Source organism: Lactuca serriola, chromosome 4, assembly GCF_051521515.1.
Source record: "Lactuca serriola cultivar US96UC23 chromosome 4, Lser_US96UC23_V15, whole genome shotgun sequence".
Lineage (NCBI taxonomy): Eukaryota > Viridiplantae > Streptophyta > Magnoliopsida > Asterales > Asteraceae > Lactuca > Lactuca serriola.
Genome location: NC_136411.1, coordinates 114,047,444 through 114,062,878, shown reverse-complemented (window position 1 = coordinate 114,062,878; position 15,435 = coordinate 114,047,444). Strand labels below are relative to the sequence as shown.

Sequence of the window (15,435 nt, the reverse complement as noted above, 5' to 3'; positions counted from 1 at the left end):
AACATGTGAAAATAGTAGTAATTAAGTTTATAGGTCTTTTGTACTGATAAATTCACTATTGCTATTTGTTGATTTGTTGGCGACTTACTCACTTTAACCAATACAAAATATACCAACTCCCACTTATTCAGTGTCTTTGTTTAATATACAAAACATCAATGTGTTTTATGGAAAAAAACTGAAAGCTCAGGGGTCAAAGTTATAATATTTATCCGTCTCTCCTGAACTTCACTACATTCGGCACCTATAAAGAGCCCACTTCATTCCAACTTCTGATATAACAATCTTTTAAATCGATCTTTATTTAAATCATGGCCAATAAAGAAGGACAAAAACAAGTGGACGAAGGGAAGATCCCTCTTCTCACCCCCTACAAAATGAGTAAATTTGAGCTTTCTCACAGGTGCTTTTCTCTTCTCTCATTTGCCTTTCTTTCTTCGGATGCTTGCTTTTTTATAGTTTATGAACTGGGTTTCATTTATATTGATTTTCCCTTAGAGTTTGTGCTATTTATGTTCTTTTTTAGGCTGAATCCATTATTTATTTGTGTATGTCACAGAGTTGTATTGGCACCTCTAACAAGGCAAAGATCCTATGGGAATGTCCCTCAGCCACATGCAATCTTATATTATTCACAAAGAACAACAAAAGGAGGCCTTCTTATTTCAGAATCCACCGGAATTTCCGACACTGCCCAAGGGTACGTATATAACAAATAAGACCATGAAAATGATTATTACTTTCTTGACAAGCTTCAAACTTATAAATTACATGTTTGTCCATGATGTCATCATTATTACTTATTATGCCTATTGGTTTTGCTTTAGAATGTTTCCTTATTTTGTCATTATTGGAGAGTATATTCAAGACATTTGACTAATAGACAAACAATATGTGCTCGATAAAAAATTGATTGTTGATGATGGAGGAAATAGTTTTGTTGATAAACGTGTTTGTTGTTGTTTAAGGTATGCAGAAGCACCTGGTATATGGACAAAGGAACAAGTGGAGGCATGGAAACCAATCGTGGATGCTGTTCATGAAAAAGGCGGAATCTTTTTCTGTCAAATTTGGCATTGTGGAAGGGTTTCAAACACTGGTATACTATTCATCATCTCCCTTCGTGCAATTTACCTTTCCTCGATATATCGATTTGCAATGGTTACTAAGTTGTCTTTTAAGTCGACATGCTTTTAACCAACCGTTTAAATTCTTCATCCACTGAGCAGATTTACAGCCAAATGGGCAAGCGCCAATATCTTCCACAGACAAAAAACTATTTCCTCAACCACGAAGCAATGGCATTGATGTTGCACAATTTTCACCTCCAAGGAAGCTGACTACAGAGGAGATTCCGCTTGTTGTTAATGATTTCAGAGTTGCTGCAAGAAATGCAATTGAAGCTGGTAAGAATCATCGATTTAGGGAAAAAAAACCACATTGTTCTGCATAAACAAGTGTTGAGATCATATCTTATTTTTATAAAATATATATAGGTTTTGATGGAGTTGAGATCTCCGGTGCTAATGGTTACCTAATCGAGCAATTCATGAAAGACCAATTAAACGACCGGACTGACCAATACGGCGGATCCTTACAAAACCGTTGCCGATTCGCTCTAGAAATCGTCGAGGCGATCGTCAACGAGATCGGACCGGACCGAGTCGGGATCCGATTATCCCCGTTCGCAGAGTTCATGGACGCAAGTGAATCGAATCCGGAAGCTTTAGGTCTTTACATGGCGGAATCTCTGAATAAATATGGGATTAACTATTGTCATATGGTGGAACCAAGGTGGAAAGCGGAAGGAAAAACCATCGAAAGTCAGCATAGTCTTGTCCCGATGAGAAAAGCGTTCAAGGGGACGTTTATTTCGGCCGGCGGGTATGAGATGGAAGACGGGAATACGGCGGTGGCGGAGAATCGGACTGATCTTGTTGCTTATGGTCGTTTGTTTTTGGCGAATCCGGATCTGCCGAAACGGTTTGAGCTCAAGGCTCCGCTTAATAAGTATAATAGGGAGACATTTTATACTTCGGATCCTGTTATTGGGTATACCGATTACCCGTTTCTGGAGACTAAGGTTTAAGCCCGTTCGAGTTACTGATGAGAAAGGCACGAAAAATGCAAGATTCTGTAATAAATTTGCTAGATCATCGGTATAAACTTAGAACTTTATGGAGAGAGAAAAAAAATGAGAGATAATATGTTTTAAAGTATGTTGTTATTTTAGTGCTTCAATCTTAATTGTTATGATTGAAAATTGGTAAATTTGCTGTAGTAATTGCCATTTTTTATGGGGATTTAAGTTTGATTAATTAAAGTTGGTGGAATTTATTTTATTTTATTGAAATAATTAGGACTTTGATGGAAAAGGGAATACTCCAAATAGAATGGGATAAACCGTAGTTAGGTGTTAGTAGTAATTGATCATTGGGAGAGAACGAGAGAATGAGAATTAAAAATTTGTCAATAGAAAGATTTAATTACTAAGGAAAAAATAAGTCAGGATAAAAAAGGAGTGTAGTTTGACTGTTCTCATGTTGAGATCCATAAACCATTATATGCCATGTTGCAACTTGCAACAGACTTTGATCGCGGATTGTAATGCAAAAAATATTATCTAAACAAATGTTCATATTGTAGTTGCACATTACATACATATAACAAAGCCAATATCAATCTCAACTCAATAATGAACCACAATAACGTTATATTCAACAACCGCATCACCTAACAAATTAAATTTATACGTTTTCGCAGTCGCTATTCCCCGTGCCATCCTAAAAACGCCGGAACCACCAACAATCGGCATCTCACGATACTCATGCAACACTGGGTTCTGTCCCAAAAGGCTAAGAGAGCTGCCATTAAAATCCCCATCACTAAAAGCAAAGTTCATAGTCATAAGAAACCCAATATCTTCCATCGAGGCCGATGCATAGATCCCCTGGGCCCGACCTACAACAGTTGAGTTGGGTTCGGGTCCAGAGGTAAGCATGTCGTCAGCCATGACCACACTGCCAAACCCTGTAAGAGTGTTGACTAAGCCAGTGTAGCCGGTCGGCTTAGCCACCCTCATAGCGGTTGGGTTGTTGCCACTGACTATGTCATGGAAGTAAAAGTGAAGTTTGGTCACCTTTTCTTGCATGGTGTCTAGACCTTTGAACCAATCTTGTACGGCTATAGGGTCTTGATTGATGCAATGCACAAAAGAGAAAGACAAGAGTACAATTGAGCATAGTGGTATTTGGATGTGGAATTTCCCCATATTTGTGTTTATGTGTTTATGGGTGTATTTTTTTTGGTTCTTAAAATGGGAAAGACGATGATAACATGTGGGTTGGTTGGACTTGTGTAAAAAGGTAGATATGACATTGAAGTAGTTGATCAACTACAACACTAATAAGATTCGAAAAGTTGAATGTCCAATTCCAGTATACTAATAACTTTATAATCAATTTGACACAAATTAATAAAAAAATGTTCTTTTATTATTGATCAGGTATGTAGCGATTTAAACATTATATTGTAACGATTTAAACATTATTTTGATGTATTCGTCATTCGATCAAATGTTAATCATAGATAAACCTTCACAAGAGTCTTTATTATTTTACCAATGAACAAACACGTACCTAAATATGTAAATAGCTGTTTAAAAAGAGAAAAAAGAAAAGTCAACTTAATGACTTATGCACCATTATTGAAGAAGTTAAACCATTATCAAATAAAGATCACTATGGGGCAAGAGAAGTAATTAGGTATTTAAGTTGCACTATAAAATATTGGATCTTGCAATCAGTCACGAATAAAAAGGTCCTTAGAATTCTACCAAGCTTCATTACAAAACCAATATCCAAAATTCAAATTAATTTTGTCTTTTTGAACAGCAAATATAATATTAAACACATAATGACATAACTCCAGTGGGAAGCTGGAAAAAGAGTACAACAAACAATACAAGAGAACAAACAAAAGGAAACAAAGCCGACTAACCGAGAAATAGAAAGAAATCTTCAAAGCAGAGTCACCAAGACAGCAGCACACCAAAAAATCCAAATAGGAGTAAAATGGTAATGTAAAAACTCCCAAATTGGTATCTTGCAAAAAAGCTAAAAACACTATAAACATAATTTATAAACAGAATATCTTAGAATCACTTACCTAAATGTCAAAAATTGTGACAACTTATCATTTATCAAATCTAAAACCTAGATTTGATTGATATCTAAGGGTTCAAGTCCCAATCAAATCATTAAGCAACTTTATATTTGATGACAAGTGATTATCTAATGGTTCAAGTCCCAATCAAATCATGAAGCAACTTTATATTTGATGACAAGCATTCCAAAAGTCTATTTTATGTTTTATTTTGCAGAGTTATTTTAATTTCTTCATGATTTTCTCAAGTCCAAAACTTGTCTGATATAGTACATATATATGGTTTTCTTAATTTCAACTATAAACAAAATATATATCGCCAAAAAGTTTATTATTAATAGTTCTCTACTTCTTTTCGTGTTGTTCAAAAAAAATATCTACATAGTTGCACAACTTTCATGAGGTTACAGTTCGATGCCCTCATTTTTCAAGGTATTGTCATTTTTAACCCATTCATAACCCCGAGTCAACTCACATGGTCGATTCCTCCGCCACCGAAAAAAACTCCCAGATCTCCAATCCGACACAAACTCCGGTTTATCGTTTTAGCTCGGTCCCCAGCAGCTCATGTACATAACCTGTCGGAGAGAATCATCCGCCTGCTTCCTCGTCTCATCTCCGGCGAAGATTCCTCCTACGTCGGAAACTAAAACGCTGGAAAATGGACGAAGCTCCGTGTGGTCAGCGCCGATGGAGGAACCAAACGCCTTCTTACCTTGCTGGAAGGATTTCATGCCTGACTTCAGTTTGTGGCCTTGATCCGTGTGGCCGTTAACGACAGCGACACCGGCGGTCATCCAGACTCGGTTCAAGTAACTCATCTTGAGAAAAAATTTGTTTCTGAAACTTCCAATTTGATCTGACTATGTTTGTTGTTGTGCGATTAGTTAGGTGTTGTGGATAAGATTGATGAAGACTTGGGGTTATTTATAGGTGGAAATAGACCGGTGGTTTTTGTAAACCGGAAGCAAGGAACCCGGTACGGGATAAAGGCGGTTGGAGAAATAATGGGGAGCGTAGAACTCGAGACTTTTGGACGTATTTGCTGCAAAATTTCATCTCGTGATTAATCGTGATATTCTCTGTTATTATATATACATATAAACTTTAAACCCCTTTATGAACAGTAGCCCATTTTTCACTTTAGCCCTTGGACTTTTATGTTTGTGGGTTTTATTAACTTTAACCCTTACTCAAATTATTTTTACATCCCGGTTAATATCTGGTCAATGGTTTTTATGTTACTCCGTGGTCAATGCCAATGCCTGGATTAGCAAGGTTTTGAAAACCGGATCGGACATCGAACCGGCCGTCTTACCGGTTTGATGGTTCAACTGGTCTAACCGGTCCCAAAAACCGGAAAAACCGGATATATATATATATATATATATATATATATATATATATATGTGTGTGTGTGTGTGTGTGTGTCTGTGTGTGTGTGTGAATGTGTTTTATATATGTATATTAAATATAGGTACTGCATTTATGTTTTATATATGTTTATTAAATATATGTAATATGTAATGCATAATATATAAAATATGTAGTTGTGAAAAAAAAATATAGTTTAAATGAGTAAATATATCATATATGTATTATTACGTGTGTGTTGTGCAAAAAGTATAAGTAAATATATTTAATATGTGTAACTGTAAGTGAAGTAGAAGTGTAAAGAAATAGTGTCAAAGTGAATTTGAGAGACTCCTATCGAACCAAAGAGCTGAGAGAGTGAAGAAGAGCCATTTTGGAGCATTCTTGAGGTGGTTGTGTAATGGAGTAGTCATTTCCAGCAAAGGGAGGTCAAGGGGGGTGTCGATTCAGAGCTCCTGAGCTTGCATCTTCACCATAGAGGTATCAAATCGTTCTCCATTTTCTGTTTTGGGTAAGATTGGTGATTTTAGGGTTTTCTAGCTTCTTTTATGGCTTGATTTGTGGAGTATAGTGTTCCATTGAGTGTGAAGCCATAGATCTGGACCCAAAGAGGTCCAGAGAGTCCCTTCCTTTCTGCTTTATGCATTCTATTTGGAGTTTTGAGCTAGGGTTGTTATGTAATGAAGGGTTTCACCCAAATGAGCTTGTAGAACCTTGCATGAGTGCCTAAGGTTCGACCTTTTCGTGGTTATTGGCTTTGAGGGAGTTAGATCTATGGTTTGGTGAAGCAGATCTGACCTCAGAAGGTCATATGAGGGTTGTCATGGGAGCAACTCGCCGAGTCCATAGGCAAACTCGACGAGTCGAGTCGGGGTTGCCCCGCGATTCGTTGCCGAGTAACTCGACGAGTGGAGAGGGAACTCGTCGTGTCTAAGAGGTTTTAAAAGGATTTAGAGAACCCGCATGGACTCGCCGAGTCACTCTTGTGTACTCGCCGAGTCTGGTCAGTGTTGACCGTTGACTTGAGTTGTCTTATGTTGACTGTGGGAGTTTTGGTCAATAGAGGTAATAGAGGTCAGGGAGGGGTAAAATGGTCTTTTACCCATTACCTGACTAGAGAGGGAAAGAGTAATTGCCGGTTAATTAGAGTTGGGACTTAGAGTATTAATTAGAGATATTTGCCTTATGTGTTAGGCAGTGGCGAGTCCGAGGTTCGCATGTGCAGATAATTGCTTTCTGATTGCCAGGTGAGTCTTCTCACTATACTTTACCTTGAGTAGGTAACCAGAGTTATGTGACAGAGTATTTGTATGCTATGTATGTTATGTGTTGTACTGCATTATTTCTATGTGATTTATGATGTGCATGTTTACAGAGTTAGAACCGGAAGGTTCACAGAGTAGGGTCCACGGACCCACAGAGTTATAGCCTCGAGTGGCTAATATGTGTTATGTGTGGTATTTTGGGGAACTCACTAAGCTTCGTGCTTATAGTGTTTTGTGTTATGTGTTTCAGGTTTCTCTCAGGATCACGGGACGGCACCGACTCGATTGTACACACCAGAGAAAGAGTCATGTTTTGAGGATCCTGGTTTATTATGCAAGTGAAAATGGAGTCATGTTTTGTAATTCGATTATGAATGGGATGTTAAGAAAAGTGTTTTTAAGAATTAAACGATTATTTTTAATTGAAAATTTGTTTTGAAATTTACGGTGTTACAAGTTGGTATCAGAGCCTTGGTTTGAGGGATTCGGATGCACCTTCGGGTAAATCTGGACTCAAACTGAGAAATTAAGACAATTTTTCAAAAAGAAATGTGTTTTTATAAAGCGAATAAGAGTTTTAAGGAGAAAGCAAAAAGAGCAGTGTGTACAATCAGCCAGAGCCCGAACGGTGATTTCCCAAAACACCCTTATTTCGTGTTATGAGATATTTGTGATACATTTTATGAGATATTATGCATGCTAGAGACAAGCTAGGCAATTCATATTTTAGGACTAGAGTGGCCTGATTTGTGATGCCTTAGCCTAGGGTTATTGTTATATGTGATGTGCTTTCGAGTATGCGCCGAGCGAGAGTGTCCAGCAGGAATTTTTTGGGGATTCGAGTAGGGGAGTAATATGGAAGAGGTATCTATATGAGCATATGAGGAGCTTGCCGAGAGGGTAGCCAGATGCCCACATGGGATGGAGTTGTTAGAGTTCAGTTATATCCATCACGTATGAGGAAAGCGAGTGAGTAATAACCTAAGGAGGTTTTTCGTGCTGAAGGGGACGCTTCAATGCCCGAATGTTGCTTGCTTTGTGCTTGTGGAGCTCTCAATGATGGGATTCAGCTACTAAGTGAATATGACGATATTCAGGAGGTAGATGGCTGGCATCATTAGGAGTTCTTCAGCAGCTGATGGCAGAGAAGTGTGGGAATCTAGGAAGAGCCTAGGGAGTAACCTTAGCCAGATGAGTGCGCTGGCAGAGTAGAGAATTTCGTTGGGGGAGCGAGCACACGCGACGGGATTGGTGAACGAGAAGGTCGAGCAGCTACTTAGGAGCTCCGGGATAGTCCGTGTGGAAAGTATGGGTAGATGTGGCAGGTAGTATGGGCCCGTACTACTGAAAGCAGAGGACCCATACTTGATACATGGAGTATTCTGAAGGTTCTAATGAGCGGATTGAGGAGTGATGTTATGGTTCGAGTACCATACATCGGAGCGGATTGAGGAGTGATGTTATGGTTTGAGTACCATACATCGGAGCGGATGGAGGAGTGACGTTATGGTTCGAGTACCATACATCGGAACAGATGGAGGAGTGATGCTATAGTTTGGGTACCATACACCGGAGCATATTGAGAAGAGATGTCATGGGATGAGTACCATGGTTCGTAGTGGATGATGCTTGTGGTCCTCCGGTTATCCGGTCATGATTGATGAGGTAGAGATTGGACGCTATGGGTTTTAGGCCTGTGGGCCATGATTGAGTTCGAAGAGGCGTCCCTTGAGAGGGAGGTCAAGAGCCTTTCAGAGTATTTTGGTAAGGAGTCAGAGGGAGGGGAGAATTTCGGTCTGAGTTGAGCAATCAGTCGATAGAGGAGATGTCACCTTCTATGACCTGGGTGGTGCTATTTATGTTCGTGTGCGAAACATGAGAGGCATGATGTTTAAGTTTTGGGTTTGGGGGTAAACCCTGTAGGTGGTCATTGATGATGATTTTCCACCAGAGTATTAGGTAGCATGTGTGCCGCGAGGCAGTGATTTATCATGAGCAGATAGTCAGTTGGGACAGAGATAGTCGAGGACCACGTTACACCTATTTGAGTATAGTAGGGCGTATTGTAGTGGTATCAGTGGGGAGTCCAGTCGAGTTTATCAGTGCAGTGTTTTTCCTATCTATGTGGGGTATTGAATATGGGAGTGGGTCCCTGTTCTTGGGATGATCCATGTGTTGGAACGTTGGTTGATGAGTCGAGGTGGGGGAGTATGATGATTTCATGGTTCAGTCTATGAGTCAGTGATGTTATTGGACAGTTGATTTGTTTGGTATTGGATTGGTACGAGACTGGGAACGACTAGAGGCAGTCGTGACGAGAAGTTCTTAAGGATTTCATATGAGGTTCAGAGTATATGAGATCGATTGATTTCCTTAAAGGGCATTATCGGGCGTTGCGTAGCACTTTCCAGGGGCAAGTGCGATTTTGCTGGTGAAAATAGTTTGTGGGATGGTTGTGTGCCAATTGGTGATGGTTCGAACCCTGAGTGGGGGAGAACCGGGTACCATATGGAAGAAATCATGGATTTGTCAAGAGCGGTTATAAGTGGGGTATAGAGATCTGCGGTAAGAATTCATGAGGCCAGAGTTATTGGTGATCGAGGAAAGGGTCAGAGAGAGCTAATGCAGGAAGTACTTGTTTGAGAAGGATGAATGTCTCCACGGCAGGTGGTCATTGGTCAGGAACCTGGTAGTGGTCAGGGTCATTGCAAGTAGGTAGAGAATGATTGAGCAGCCAACTTCCGGGTCGGTATGCGTATTCTTGCTTGGATTTTGAGCGGAAGGAAAAAGGGTTTCGGAGAATTATCAGCGTATTCCGTAGCGTTAGCGTTTTCTCGTGTTCCAATTGAGTATTTGGATACACCGAAGTTGCGCATTGAAAAAAAAAATGAAAATGAAGATCTAATTATGGGGTTCAGAGGAAATGTATTATTGTATCTATATGATGCTTGGGGCAGGAGATCAGTGGTTGTGGTAGGATCTTGTGATGTTCTGTTGGGGTGTTCTGAGGTATCCAGGTATGATATCTTGATTTCAGAGTTATTCGAGAATCTTGAGTGGAGACGACTTGTGGTGTATCAAGTATCTATGGTTCCAGTGGGAGCCTTGGGAGTTGTCATCAGGAAGGATTATTTAAGAATGTGGATTTTTTGAAGAAAGAGGTATTTTATTATGACGATTGTCGTCATGATTTATGATGCATAATTGGGGCATGTGTGTGTAGATAACTATGATAGTCCGCGGAGCATGAGCTAGTGGACATAGTGTGGTGTGGTATGAGAATTAGATTATGGGGTAATGGGAGCGAGTGTTGTGATGCTACGGGGAGCCGTAGTATTCACTAGTTAGAGAGTGTTGTGATGCTACGGGGAGTCGTAGTATTCACTAGTCAAAGAGTGTTTTGATGCTACGGGGAGCCGTAGTACTCACTAGTCAGAGAGTGTTGTGATGCTACGGGGAGCCGTAGTATTCACTAGTCAAAGAGTGTTGTGATGCTACGGGGAGCCGTAGTATTCACTAGTCAGAGGGCGTTATGATGCTACGGGGAGACGTAGTACTCACTGGTCAGAAGCTTTTGGTGATGTTGAGGAGTCGTAGTATTCTAGGCGGCAAGAGAGTGTGATGATGAAGTGTTCTCCGATCAGAGTATGATGCAGAGGAGTTTTAGGCTCGAGTAGCCTAGTATCGAGTTGTTGGAGCTTGGTGGTTAGGCGAGGGGTGAGACGGGGGTCTCCTTCTCTCTCGGGAATTATTATATTTTGAGTTGAGTTGAGCTGTGTTTGTCGCAGCATGAGGAAATTGGGAAATGGCATTCGCGCGGGGCGTAGGGTGAGTCATGAGACCAATGTTTTATTGGGACACGAGGTTCCAACTTTGGGTCGGACCCAAACTCTCGAGTTGAGTTTGGCTATGATAGTGGGAGGATATTGATATGAGATTCTAGACTTCTGAGGTAAATTCTCGGATGGGAGGTATTGTTATCATCGAATATTTTTATCTGTATAGGTCAGTACTCGGGTGCAAGAGATATTGTGAGATGCACAGGAGATGTGCGCAGCTAACATCCGAGGTCGGGGTTGAGTTAATCTTCGGTTGGTTGCAGTCCTTATATGAGTTGATGAGAATCTCGTGACTAGTGTGCCATTGGGCTGAGATAGTTGATGCGAGGAGGAATTCAGTGAGACATTTTGGATCATGATTATGGGTAACTGAGGAGGTTTATTTTCTTTTAGCCTGAGGTCAGACCTCGTGTGGTGTTAAAAGAGATATGGAATTTAGAGCGAAGGCTTATGAATGAGATGTTGAGGACACTTCTGAGCAAGCATGGTTATGCTTCTGTGTCTGAGGGCAGAGTGTCGGGATTTTTGGTTTGGATGGTTTCTGATAGCAGTTTTAGAAGATGTGCCCCGATGGAGTGTGAACCCTTTTATTCTCAAGGGTGGGGTTCGTCAGTTATGGCATGATCAATTTGGAGGAGAGATAGTCGGTTGTTGGATATGGTCGTATGAGAATCGGAAAACCAGTGAGAGAGCAGGGTTGTTATTCGAGGATCAATTATCATGGTGATCGCTTGAGTAGGCGGTCTGGAGGCGGTTCAGGCCACTAGAGTTTCCGGTTATTGGGAAGGCGTATTTCTAGCGGCGAAAGTGTTGGTTTAGACTTTGTTTTGGAGGTTCCATGTGATTTTGGATGTCTCTGGAGAAAGATATCCGGGCGGTATGAGGATCATTTCGGTGGTGCTTTTTGGGTTAATGAATTAAGTTTTGGGTAGTTCAGGAGAGATTTCGGGGACGAAATCTAATTCAAGTGGGGGAGAATTGTAACATCCGGATATCCAGGTATGGGAATTTGAGTATTTTATATTGGGGAATGAGGAGACTCAGCGAGTTGACGCCTCAACTCGTCGAGTAGGATCGCGTTTTGGGGACCAGTTTAATGAAGGGACTCGACGAGTCGGGTATTTGGACTCGCCGAGTCGGCGCTGTCAAGGAAAACCCTATTTAAAGGCCCTTATGGCCTACAGTGGCGGCCACCTACACCTTTGAGAGACTCCTATCGAACCAAAGAGCTGAGAGAGTGAAGAAGAGCCATTTTGGAGCATTATTGAGGTGGTTGTGCAATGGAGTAGTCATTTCCAGAAAAGGGAGGTAAAGGGAGGTGTCGATTCAGAGCTTCTGAGCTTGCATCTTCACCATAGAGGTATCAAATCGTTCTCCCTTTTCTGTTTTGGGTAAGATTGGTGATTTTAGGGTTTTCTAGCTTCTTTTATGGCTTGATTTGTGGAGTATAGTGTTCCATTGAGTGTGAAGCCATAGATCTGGACCCAAATAGGTCCAGAGAGTCCCTTCCTTTCTGCTTTATGCATTCTATTTGGAGTTTTGAGCTAGGGTTGTTATGTAATGAAGGGTTTCACCCAAATGAGCTTGTAGAACCTTGCATGAGTGCCCAAGGTTCGACCTTTTCGTGGTTATTGGCTTTGAGGGAGTTAGATCTATGGTTTGGTGAAGCAGATCTGACCTCAGAAGGTCAGATGAGGGTTGTCATGGGAGCAACTCGCCGAGTCCATAGGCAGACTCGACGAGTCAAGTTGGGGTTGCCCCACGATTCGTTGCCGAGTAACTCGACGAGTGGAGAGGGAACTCGTCGTGTCTAAGAGGTTTTAAAAGGATTTAGAGAACCCGCATGGACTCGCCGAGTCACTCTGGTGTACTCGCCGAGTCTGGTCAGTGTTGACCGTTGACTTGAGTTGTCTTATGTTGATTGTGGGAGTTTTGGTCAACAGAGGTAATAGAGGTCAGGGAGGGGTAAAATGGTCTTTTACCCATTACCTGACTAGAGAGGGAAAGAGTAATTGCCGGTTAATTAGAGTTGGGACTTAGAGTATTAATTAGAAATATTTGCCTTATGTGTTAGGCGGTGGCGAGTCCGAGGTTCGCATGTGCAGATAGTTGTTTTCTGATTGCCAGGTGAGTCTTCTCACTATACTTTACCTTGAGTAGGTAACCAGAGTTATGTGACAGAGTATTTGTATGCTATGTATGTTATGTGTTGTACTGCATTATTTCTATGTGATTTATGCTGTGCATGTTTACAGAGTTAGAACCGGAAGGTTCACAGAGTAGGGTCCACGAACCCACAGAGTTATAGCCTCGAGTGGCTAATATGTGTTATGTGTGGTATTTTGGGGAACTCACTAAGCTTCGTGCTTATAGTGTTTTGTGTTATGTGTTTCAGGTTTCTCTCAGGATCACGGGACGGCACCGACTCGATTGTACACACCAGAGAAAGAGTCATGTTTTGAGGATCCTGGTTTATTATGCAAGTGAAAATGGAGTCATGTTTTGTAATTCGATTATGAATGGGATGTTAATAAAAGTGTTTTTAAGAATTAAACGATTATTTTTAATTGAAAAATTGATTTGAAATTTACGGTGTTACAACCACCACCGTCTGCCACCACCACAATTCGCTACCAGCACCGTCTGTCATATCCACCTCCATCTAAACTTTCCACTTCATCTCCACAAAAAAATCATCACATAAACAAAAACCATACACAAAATTAGATCTGTTGAACACACACACAAAATCAGATCAAATTTAAAGATCTGAGGTTGAACGCCACATGACTTAATTTTTCAAAAAAATCCAATACAAAAAAACACACACACACATAAAACCTAAAATTCAATTCGAAGATCTAAGGTGGAACGCAATCTAGCTTGTCACATCTTAAACCCTAAACTCGTCGGATTTAAAACGCGCTTCTTCTTCTTCTTCTTCTTCTTCTTCTTTCTCTCTCACACAAATCTGAAGTGGAACGCTACCTCTCTTGCCATCTCTCTTACATATTCGATAATGAGGAAGTGGTCAGAGATGTTTGAAACCAGACCTGAAATGGTGGTATTTGTTGATTGTGGTGCCAGAAATCACAAGTCGCCATCTCTACTAGGGTTTGTAGAGCCGCTCCGGTTGGCGGTGCTAGAGGCTATGGTTTTACTAAGGGGGTTTGTCGATGATGAGAAAGATACAAATCTTCTCCGACAGATTGCATGTCCGATTATGGTGGGTTAAGGTCTAGTGGTTTTCGACAAAGGTTCGATTACGATCCTACCTCCGACAACATAGATCTGAGAGAGAGAGAGAGAGATTCCCTCCGAAACCCTTTCTCCTTTTCCGACGAAAACATCATCTAGTTTTTTTTTCGGCGAGAAATAAAGGGTATGGTTAAGGTGGCAGCTTCGGCGAGAGGCTCTGATGAGGGTGGCGACTCCGGCAATGCGTTGGCTTCCGGTGAGAGGCATCTAAAAATTGTTTCGGTTTTGTTGTAAGAGAAGAAGAGAGACGGGGAAGAAGGAAAGGGAGTACTTTAGTTTTATTTTTTTAATTGTTGGAGAGAGAGAGAGAGAGAGAGAGATTTATTTTGTTTCATTATTTTTCTTTTAATTATAAGAGTGTTTAAATAAATAAATAAAAATTGAAAAAGCAAAAACCAAGGGCAAATCGTCTTTACAAAAAAGTTCAAACCAAATAGGACAAAACTCGTAAGAAAATGAAAATTTTGGACCACTGTGTAACGACCGAAAAATACAACCAATTTTAAATTTTTCAAAAACAACTCGATTCCATTAAATCTTTACAAAAAGGTTTTCAATACAAAACATTTAACGTATTCCCAGAATCACATTACTACAAAATCATGAGGAGCGGTACGATCATGCCTTCGCCTTGCCACGGTCTCCTGAAGAACCTGAAAGACATAAAACTACAACTGTAAGCCCGAAAGCTTAGTGAGATATCCCCAAAATACCAACCACATATACCATACACGCATAACATGCCATAACATATCTGATCACAGAACAGTCATGCACTTCGGGTCTACTGTGTGACTGGTCCGCCGCACCGGCCTACAGTCCACCTGGTCCACCCTCTGAGTCTAACCATAAACCTCGAGTCTACAGTGTGATTGGGCCGCCCACACCGGGCCTTCAATCCACCTGGTCCACTCTCTGAGTCTACAGTATGACTGGTCCGCCCGCACCGGGACTTCAGTCGGCCTGGTCCACTCTCCGAGCCTCGGCACGTCTGGTCCGCCCTCTTGGGGCCTACAGCCTATCCGGACCGCTCGTTGGGCCTTCGGAACAACCGGTCCGCCCTGGGTATCTTGGCCTACAGCACAAAGCAGGACCCGCCTCAACCCAACTCCAGTCCAAACAACCATGTGCACATATACATACAATCATATAGCAATTCACAGTCAACAAGCAGATCAAACAGATCACATAACATATCATCATCCTAACCAGGATACCGACCTAACAGGTCACTAGCATAGCATCTCCCTATCTCTCAAAATACCGATCTCAATCAGGTCTCTAACATATACCATCCTAGCTCTCAGGAGGAAAACATATCAAAGCAGTAACATAACAACGACTACCCGGATCTCAATCCGATAAGGGCCGGCCTTGGTGCCTTAGACCCTGTTGATATAGTGAGGATAACTCACCTCGATACTGCCGAATGAACAGATAACCCAAGCTGCTCCGACCACTGACACGAACTCCTCCACTGAACAACAACAAAGCACTGAACTCAAAACAATAACCAACAAATACCAAAATTCCCC

At 41.2% G+C, this 15,435-nt stretch overlaps 1 protein-coding gene, 1 long non-coding RNA gene and 1 pseudogene across 2 annotated transcripts; 1 reads left to right on the top strand and 2 right to left on the bottom strand.

Annotated features, from left to right (window-relative positions):
* Window positions 1–269: 269 nt before the first annotated feature.
* LOC145102360 (putative 12-oxophytodienoate reductase 11) lies at window positions 270–2,347 on the top strand. The gene is made up of 5 exons (XM_079039748.1): window positions 270–403; window positions 560–700; window positions 969–1,099; window positions 1,230–1,406; window positions 1,497–2,347. Exons 1-5 carry the CDS (start codon window positions 312–314, stop codon window positions 2,087–2,089), a joined length of 1,134 nt encoding a protein of 377 aa, XP_078895874.1. The 5' UTR covers window positions 270–311; the 3' UTR covers window positions 2,090–2,347.
* Window positions 896–1,674, bottom strand: LOC145102361 (uncharacterized). The gene is made up of 2 exons (XR_013706140.1): window positions 1,535–1,674; window positions 896–1,382 (listed from the first exon to the last, which is right to left on the bottom strand). It is a non-coding gene; the product is annotated as an uncharacterized LOC145102361 (long non-coding RNA).
* A 272-nt stretch (window positions 2,348–2,619) lies between the features above and the next one.
* On the bottom strand, window positions 2,620–3,318 carry LOC145102359 (dirigent protein 22 pseudogene; annotated as a pseudogene).
* Window positions 3,319–15,435: the final 12,117 nt, after the last annotated feature.

What these genes read in the sequence shown, in the direction of transcription:
- LOC145102360 (XM_079039748.1), top strand. Translation starts at nt 312, where the DNA reads ATGGCCAATAAAGAAGGACAAAAACAAGTGGACGAAGGGAAGATCCCT. An exon ending in ATTTCCGACACTGCCCAAGG is followed by an intron (nt 701 to 968) that starts GTACGTATATAA and finishes TTGTTGTTTAAG; the next exon opens with GTATGCAGAAGCACCTGGTA. An exon ending in AAGAAATGCAATTGAAGCTG is followed by an intron (nt 1,407 to 1,496) that starts GTAAGAATCATC and finishes AAATATATATAG; the next exon opens with GTTTTGATGGAGTTGAGATC.